This window comes from Melanaphis sacchari, unplaced genomic scaffold, assembly GCF_002803265.2.
Source record: "Melanaphis sacchari strain LSU unplaced genomic scaffold, SCAv2.0 Contig31_pilon_pilon, whole genome shotgun sequence".
NCBI classification, from domain to species: domain Eukaryota; kingdom Metazoa; phylum Arthropoda; class Insecta; order Hemiptera; family Aphididae; genus Melanaphis; species Melanaphis sacchari.
In genome coordinates this window covers 1,981,299-1,991,400 of record NW_020271193.1, presented here as the reverse complement: position 1 = coordinate 1,991,400, position 10,102 = coordinate 1,981,299, and the positions used below count along the sequence as shown (strand labels likewise).

Genomic DNA, 10,102 nt, shown 5'->3' with positions numbered 1-10,102 from the left:
TAAGCCAGCTAAGTATAGAATTAAAGTACCTATTTAATCGTATAGATGCTAAAATTAGTTACACATACAATTTAGAAGTATATGCAGGAAAACAGCCGCCAAGATCTTTTGACATCAGTGATAAATCAGAGGACGCGGTAAAAATATTATGTGAACCATTGTTTAAAACAGAAATAAAACTTTAGATAACTGGTTCACTAATTATAACTTGGTACAAACAATCCTAACATTACATAAATTGACAATCGTTGACACTATTAGGAAAAATAAAAGGGAATTACCTACGTCATTTATTAAGCCTAAAAATAAACCCGCGTATTCTAATACATTTTGATTCCAAGAAAACTCTACTATAGTATCATAATATATTCCTAAAAAGAATTAAGTTGTTATCTAGATTTCCAGTCTACATAATGATGATAAAATTGACTCAAAATCTGGGGAAAGAAATAAACCAGAAATAATGACATTTTATAATAGTACCAAAGGGGGAGTCGATAACGTGGATCGAATGACCACCGACTACTCAATTGTAAGGAATAATAATCGGTGGCCACTTACAATGTTTTTTTATATTCGTATATTGAATATTTCATCAATAAATGGTGGCATTATTCATAACGCAAATTACAAAAGAAATATGGCAAGAAGAGCTGACATAAAAAACTTATCTCTTTCATTAGTAAAAGAAAGTTTAGTGCAGAGGGTCCATAATAAACATTTGCCAATAAAGGAAAACGAGGAAGGTGCCATTATTGCAAAAGTAACAGTAAAACACAACACTATTGTGAAGAGTGAAGACTGCTAAAAATGGTTATGTATAAAACACGCCAAATTCGTTTGCGAAAAGTATTATTTAAAGGTACATAATTTATAAAATAATTTGTTTTTTTTTTTTTAATTTTATAACTGTTTTTTTTTTTTTTTTTTGATATATATAATTTTAATTTTGGTTATTATTATAATTGTAATTATCAAAGTTTAAAATGGAGAAAAATTTTTAATTTTTTTTTATTATTTCGTAAGAAGGATCAAAAGTTTTTATTTATAATCATTAAATATTTTCTTTTATTGTTTTGTAACTGTTATAATATATTTCTAAGTATATTTATGTGATTGTTATTCATATTTGAAGAAATTAAAATTTACCATTAAAGAGTTAAATCGATTTAATGATATAGGTTTATCAGACCTATGGTATCTATTTACGTAATATTTTTTCACCTATCTAACGAAAGATTAAAAAATAAAATAAAGTGATATGATGTACATGTTTTAATTGGATATCACAAAATATTTATTCTAAGATTAATCAAAACTTACAAATCATAATTTAAATACAATATTAGAATAATTACCAAAAATTAATGTTTCATCATTATGTACCCATAGTCTATATGGCTATATATCTATCGTCAAATTGGTGAAATGTATTTAAACGAAAATTAAAAATCTAGGACGTATTACACTGAACTCATTTGTTTCGGTTCGATGATCGTCCTGAACCCAAATCGTTTTTTATTCATTATTTATTGTTTATGCGAATGCACACAACGTGATACAGTTTTCTCCAAGCCTCGCGTATGTTGAGAAACGCCAAACTCTTCGAAATCTCCACGAGCAACTATAATAATATAGTCATATGTTTAATATAATTATTAATATGTAGTTAATCAATGTGTCGAAGAAAATAAAAATGTTTACAGATGGGACAACGACCAACGATAGTATTACAGTAACAATAATTAAAAATTATACGTAAATATAATATCGCATAATAATTATCTATGTACAATATTATAGTAACAGATCAACAATAAATCGAAACTCAATGGTTAACAAACAAAGTCCAAGTATGTTTACGTGCCATCATTTTTTTCTAAAAATTTAAATTATAAAAACCGACAAAACTATTAAGTTTAATTCCTAGAGTCTCACGATTATCAATTGTATGTCTAATATCTTTCTAAAAATTATATTTCCACGATTATTACTCGTTTGGTATTTCTAGAAGTATATACCTACTTCTGTTAATTTATTGATTTCTGTACAGCTATATATTTTTTTCTTTTTTCATTTTATCTCAACTTTTTTCCATTAATATAATATATGTTCCAAAAAAAAATCCAGAACACAGTAAAAGCATTTAAATAACTTAAAACATATAACTTTTTTATGTATTTAGGCTGTAAAAAATAACGTCAAAGGTTTTTATCATAAAATTATATTATAATATGTCTTAAAAGTTAAACACGTTAATAAATGCTAATAGTATACACCTCCTAATTATTAAAAATACTTACTAGAACTATGTTTACATATTTTTTTCGACTCAAAAAGATACACTGAAAACAAGTGTCATCCGAGAAACGTGGAAACAATAAATAATGGCAAATTGATATTATAATATATAATATTTATAACGTATACAATACACATGACCACATGGGTAAGGTTCACTACGACTGCGACGCAATTCGACAATAATCACATTATTATCACGTGTTTAACTTATTGTATGGCGGTACGTTATTTTCGTGCGCATATGCTCTCCAAGTACGTTTGACCATATCCGAGCCCTTCTCGGCCACCATTATGACCGGCGCTATGGGATTACAGTTGGGTCCGGTTGGGAACACGGACGCGTCCATCACCCTCAGGTTGGCCACGCCGAGCACCCTGAGCTCCGGGTCGACCACCGTTTCCGGGTCGTCGATGGGTCCCATCTTGCAAGTTCCCGAATGGTGGTTCTCGGGCTTCGTGTCGGTGACCACCACGCACGCCCAGTATGCGTCCGAGTTGTACGTGTGCTGCGCGCATTCCTGGTATGGCGTAGTGTCCGGCTGCATGTCCCACTTTCTCAGCGCCCGCGTGCCCATCAACGACAACACGATACGTATACTCTCGACCATGGCCAACACGTCCCGCGGGTCCTGGAAGTAATTGGGCTGGATGATCGGGTCGTCCAGAGGGTTTCCGGTCCGCAACGCGATGTAGCCCTTACTCCTCGTCAACAGGTACGTCGGTCTGGCCCACACGTAAGCTCTAGCACCGTCATACTTCCGGTACGCCGGGCCGTCCGGATCCATCGGGATCTTGTCGCAGTTAGGCGCCAGACCATCAAAGTACACCTGTGCGTCCGGTACCTGTATTGGACAACAAACATGTGCAGATATTATATGAAATTGACTATTGGACAACGCCCGTCTAAATTATATCAATAACATTATACATATTATGGTTTCGATTGGTTTCGTGTAGTGATGTGCATACCGTTCAAATGTCGACAATCGATCGCCACGAATTGTCCACTCATACACGATGACTTAACCCGATAGCTAAGAGAATACTACTAACCCCGTCCACCGAGTACGAGGTGGTCAAAAATCCCGTGGTCTGCGTGAGTCCCGTGCTGGCCAGCGGACCAGTGCGCTTGGCCAGGAACTCGGACACCGCGTCCATGGTCAGGTAGTAGGCCTCCTCAGATGCGTTTACCGTAGCAGCGACGCTGACGGACACGTGGTGCTGCAGGTTCCGACCGACCGGCAGATCCTGGAAAACAGTGACACCAGCCCGGAGCAGTTCCTCAGCTGGCCCAATGCCAGACACCAGAAGCAGATGTGAGGAACCAACAACGCCCGCCGACAGGATCACTTCCTTTCGGGCGCGCACCATGTGCTCACCGTACTGGTCCACGTACTTAACACCCTGCACGCGGTTATTCAGCTTATTCAACACCAACCCGGTCACGCGGCTGTTGATCTTCACGAACAGGTTAGGTCTTTTGTGGGCGGGTCGCAAATACGCCCGTGAAGTGCTCATCCGCAGACCGTCATCCACCATCACCTGGGCTACGGAAAATCCTACAAAAAATGTATTATAATATAAAATTATTTATTTTTTTGTTTATACCTACTTAAATATTAACATTTTCTTAAAATAATACTCAGTATATAAAATTTTCGATCCGTCCATAATTATTTTTCAAGATAGGGTTGTGTACGTATTGTATAATAATGCGATCTGACATCGCAGTTTTACATTCTCCCAGCACATACGCATTACACACAATAGCGTATTGTATAGGTACGACTGTTTGAACCGCGAGTTTTTATTACCGTGTCGGATTTATTTGAAAATTTATAAAAAAAAAAATAAACCCTATATTTGACTACACAACGCGTTACTATTCAATGCACCAACGCCGGCCAAACGTATATTTTTTTCAACGATAATAGCTGTGCCTGCAGTGTGAAATACTGTTATGAAATCAACCAATAAACTGTTTTTAATAATAATACATCATATTTTACGATTGTGTATTGTAGGTTTTTAAGGTGTTACGTCTTGTCAAAAATTATTAGTACGGTCTAATCCATATGGCATATAGTTAGTATGTACAGTAAACGTGAAACATATATACGTATTTATTGCAAATATTTGTTAATTCCTTCCAGAAGAAAGGAAAATAATAAACGGGATAAATACAAATACGTATTATTTGACAAATATACGTCATTTACGTTATTTTCTGCCAAACTATGACTGCACGTGTGTTTATGAAATGTATTTCTTATACGCTACTTATATTATACTTTATAACCACTATTTTATATTCCATTAGACGTGAAAAAATTACTAAATATAGATTAACTAAGAATTATCAAAAACGAGTTTTTATTTCCAGGCCGATCGGTTGTTCTTCTTCTATAGTATGATACTATAGCCTCGACACATTACTACAGACACTACAGTCATTTTCCGATTTGTCTGTGTATCGTTAAGTTATGTTTCAATTGCACGTTAACCCTCATAATATAATGATAATTATCAAGTATATATAATGTGATTTGGTTTGTACAACATGTACACCAATCATTTCCATCTAAATTTTAGTAAATAATAAACTCATAAGCTCATAAAAAATATAAAAACAAATTTATAAAATACGACAACAATTTGACACTAAATAAATAAATAGATGATAAATAGAGATAACATTTTTTTTTATTGTTCTGGTTTTCAAGAGACTAATATAATTGTAGAGGAATATTAAGTATAAAGTTAAGGAAATAATTTATGCCCCCTCCCAGTAATATACTGATGGGGAAAAAACCCTCTTGTTTTTTAGAAAGTAGCATTTGTTTTAAAGTTAAGTTCTCATAAAAAATGTAGCAACCCTCACCCAAAATAAATGAAGCATAAACCATTACTATAACTCAGCGTTTCTTAAATTTTTTATCCGTGAAACCCTTTTTGATGTTCAATTTTAACGTGAACCCCTACTTTTTTTTAAGCTTTTTTAGGATTATTTTCAATAAAAATTATAATTATTTCATATAATAACAATGTTTTAAAAGTATTTAATTCATAAAATATGTTAAAATAAAAATAAAAATAATAATTGTATATAATAATACTTAAATTACTTTAATTAGACTAATTTATAATTTTAATGAGATAAGTAAAATTGCTTTTTATTATTACAAATATTCTTAAATATTGTATTTTGTTGATGAAATTTGTACAAATATTTTTTCCCCACTAGCCGCTTCTTATCTTAAGTTAGATATTTCCAAGAAATTTTTCTAAAAATTAATTACTTAAGCTCCGCGAAAGCCAGAAATGATCTCTGTGAAACCCCGGGGTTCCGCGAAACACAATTTAAAAACGCTGCTATAACTAATAGATTGACAATATCAAATTATTGATTTCGTATAAATATTTAATTTAAATTTACTGTTAAAGTGTTAAATCGAAAAGACAAAATATATGTTTCAAACCAATAATTGCTAGACATCCTTAATCCATATTATCTTCTTACGTACGTTTATATGACGACTTAATATAAAAATGCATGTCACCATTTGCAACTGAAAAATCTAATAATCACGTTCACGTATTTATGTTGTGCAATAAAGAAAATAGATTCAAATTAAAGGTATTATTATAATTTTTGGTACAAGTGAAATTGGCGCTTTAGGACATTTGACACATTTTATATATCGATTCATTATAAGGTTTTAAAATTAATAACTGCATCATTTGTCTTGAACAAAATTTTTACATGCTACAATTACGTCGAAATTTAATAGATTGCACATTAATTTTAAAATAAATATCATATATTTATTTTTATTTTTTTTTATCAAGTAATTTTTGTGTCAGTAGATATATACATATTATATAATGCTGCATAATGCATCAGTGTTAAAATTTTATAAAATTTGATTAGTTTTACAAAATATAAACTTATATTTTTTTTTTAATAGGTCAAAAAAGCACTGATATCAACAAATTTTCAATTTATTGTTTTATATTAATATTAAAATTTAATACTATATATAAATGAAATGGCAATGCAACAAAAAAATCATAAACCAGTTTTAAATATAATATGTATTGCTATCTAATACTGTCGTCTTTGGCCACATCACAAGACTTTATATACCTACGCGTGTTTTCCCATCCTAATAAACCGTTATTTTTTTTGTGATTCGTATAGTACACAACTCGTATAGGTATAATAAATAATCGATAATCTATCTTTTATAAAACTTTCATATGTCGTTTTTATTTTAAATATTATAGTATTTAGTCTGCAGATTATAATACATACATAGTGTTTATTTTATTTATATTGCTATATTTTAAATATTAATTAAAAATATTTTCTCCTAAAATATATAAATATGTATAAAAAGTACAGTGGATTCCGCTTAATGTGGCCACCGGTTAATATGGGCATCCGCTTATTGTGGGCAAACATGTCTGGTCCCAAAACAAATGTATATTAACAATGTTAAATAAAACCGCGTAATATGGACACTCGATTCGGTTTATGTGGGCAATTTTTTTTTTTTTATCATAGCGTTAGAATATACACATTAGTATTTAAAAACGACTAATTTAATAGGATTTTGTCGTATTTATGAGATTGTGTTTATCGAAAGTAATAAAAATCATTAACATTCAAACAAACAAATTTCACCAAAGAGAGGCGAAAAAGTGCATTGATTTCTTGCAGAAGTTCTTCATGCAAGAGGGAAACGAAAATAGTCCGTCTGATAAACTTGAAGCGTGTGACCATTTTGTCAACCAGATTCATACTAAACAGCTTAGACAACGAAAAATTACGTTTTGTATACCTTCTACAACCAAAGATTAATTTTATTTAATATATTATAGGTATTTAGTTTTATTTATATACCTAGTAATTATTTAACATTTTTTTCAATTATATGATAATACAAATATATTTTTTTATAAAAATTATTTTTTTTTTACTAATTTCGGTTTTTATGGGCAACCGCTTAATGTGGGCAAACAGAGCTGGTCTCAACGTGCCCACATTAAGCGGAATCCACTGTACTTAAGTACCTATATGTCCAACAATCTATTTTATTTCAGTTTCTTATATGCATAAACTTCCGGTTCCCAAATGTATAATATAATTATATCACGAAGTTGATCTTTTGACGGCAACACACAAAACCAGTCAATAGTTGGATGCGGCATATAAATTCCAACCGTATACTTTTATTATTAATCTTAATTTCATAACAAATCATAAGATCGAATTTTTGGGAATCAGGTTTTACACAATATTTGGACTACAGCAAGGCGTTGCATTTCAAGCACGTACAAAATAACTATAATAATAACCATAAACACTATTTGGGCTTATTTCAAACTTGTAATAATAATACCTGTGAGGAACACCCCTCCATCCAACCACTGTGGTTAAAAAAATCTACATTTCTCCAAAATTATTTATGAACAGTATAAAACACTATGCAGTGGCATAATTGCTGTTAAATTATACCTACTCATTTATATATTTATATATATAACAACATTAATTATCATACGCACCTGTTTGATTGTGTCCGTTAAGGTCACCGGATCTGTAGCCCAGCTCGACGCCGGCCTGCACGATAGACTCCGCCATTTCAGGACGATGTGCGAACCGCTGCACGGACACAGGACCGTCGAACCCGTGGTACTCGGGTTCCACCATGTCGACGTCTTTATTCCTCTCGGACTTCTTGAAGTACGGCAGCACGTCGTCGTAGCCCCAGCCTACTGCTCCCGAATCGCGCCATCCGTCGTACACGCTTCGGTGGCCCCTCGAGTACATCATGCCCGTCATAGCCCCGGTGCCGCCCAACATCTTACCCCGCGGCCACACGCATATCCCGCCCGCGGCCAAGCAAGCGTTACTCTGCGGCTCGGTCAGGTACCGCCAGTCGAGCTCGGTGCCCATCGCGGCGGACGCGAACGCTGGCACCGACGTGGCCGACGGCTCCTCGGGCCCGGCCTCCAGCAGTCCCACCGTCCAACCGGCCACCTCGCTCAGCCGGGACGCTACCACGGAACCGGCCACACCGCCGCCGACCACCACGAAGTCGAGTTCCTCCGGATACACCGGACCGGCCGGAAACGGCCGGCGGCCCGTGGCCCGGCGACACGAGTCCGTCACCGAACACTGCGACCGGATCACCAGGTCAACCAACGACATGAAAAACGCCAGACCACCGGTGTTGCCGCACGAGCCGGACAGGAACGACGAGTCGGACCACGGGCACTCGCAACTTCCGCCGGAAGAAGTCATAATGACGATCGGCAACGCGCGTCGTATCGAGTGCAGACGAGACGTGCAATTATTATTTTAATGACCGCAAAATGAGTGCCGTGCGAGTGTGATTTAAATGTCGGCAAATCGCGAGAGAACGCGCTCACGAACGCGGATTCGGATTTTAGCGCACGCTATGGGTCACGGGACGTGTGTCGTGATTTAAGTGCCGGTGCTGTAGTATAACAGTGAAACCAGTCGAGCTACGACGATGATCCAAGTATAATTATTATCTGGCGCAGTCATTTCATCCGTAACCGAAGGCTTCGGAGATGTATTCTACACTAAACTCGATATATTCTGTTCTTAAAAAACATAAACGAATATCGATTGAAAATATAATATATCGACTTGGCGCTCAGATGTCCCGTGGCCAATCAACTTTCTCTATTGTTTCAAGCCCAGTAGTGTGGTGTTATAATCATAATAATCCGCAGAGTGGGTATAGAAGAAAGTAAAAACTAAGGAGAATTTTTTTTTTTTTTACTTTCGTATATCCCCGTCGAACGACTAACGAGTTGTTCTCCGAGAACTAGTTATGAGTATATACATGAAAAATAGGCTTTTAAAAAATGCATAATCTATGATCACAAATCCTCCTGAAAAATTCGATTTGAAATCGTCGTGGTTGCACTGGTCAAATACACTCGTTAATACATTCTTGAATACCGCTTTATAATTAACATATATATTTAGAATGTGCATACCTACTATACCTACTATATTATTATCATAGTATCATACTATACGATACACTAGTATATTATTTCACATTCAATATAGTATTACTTTCGTCTTTCAGTATCTATATTTATTATCTTACATAGCATCCATAATAACTTACTTTTTTTAATAAACATATAATATTTCAACAATTTTCACTAAGAACCAAAATATTTATAATTCATGGTAAGACTTACCTATAAAATTTTATAGTATCTATGATATAAAATAATAATTTACTAAAATTAACTTTGAAATCGTCCAAGCTTATTTGTTAGTTTCAAAATAAATAATGATATTTATTAAAAATTAAAACAATTAAAAATTACATTCGATTTACAATAATTATTGTACGTTTTATATTAAAATAAACGATAATATATGCGTCTCAAAGATTATCACATTTGAAAAATTAGTAAAAATAAATTTTCACAATAATTAATATTAAAACTAAATAAAACAAATGTTATCTGTATAATAGGTGGTACACTACGAATATTTTTATTAATAATCAGTAACTGGTTAGTGATTAGGTACACAAAAAATATATATCGGTGATAATTTTTTCCTTTTAAATTTCATTTTTATAAATATATTTATTAATCAGATTGTCTTGATACTCAGAAGTGTTTGGATAATAGCTTACCACCATCTTCTAAATGTCTTTTTGACATACCGCATCTTAAGTATTTGCTTATGTCCTGCCCAATCTTGCTTGATCATGTCAGACGCCTTTTCTGCGAT

General features: G+C 33.8%; 1 protein-coding gene across 1 annotated transcript; it reads right to left on the bottom strand.

The window, feature by feature from the left end:
- Window positions 1-2,241: 2,241 nt before the first annotated feature.
- LOC112596300 (glucose dehydrogenase [FAD, quinone]-like) lies at window positions 2,242-8,937 on the bottom strand. Its single transcript, XM_025341905.1, has 3 exons — window positions 7,876-8,937; window positions 3,358-3,863; window positions 2,242-3,146 (listed from the first exon to the last, which is right to left on the bottom strand). Exons 1-3 carry the CDS (start codon window positions 8,612-8,614, stop codon window positions 2,499-2,501), a joined length of 1,893 nt encoding a protein of 630 aa, XP_025197690.1. The 5' UTR covers window positions 8,615-8,937; the 3' UTR covers window positions 2,242-2,498.
- Window positions 8,938-10,102: the final 1,165 nt, after the last annotated feature.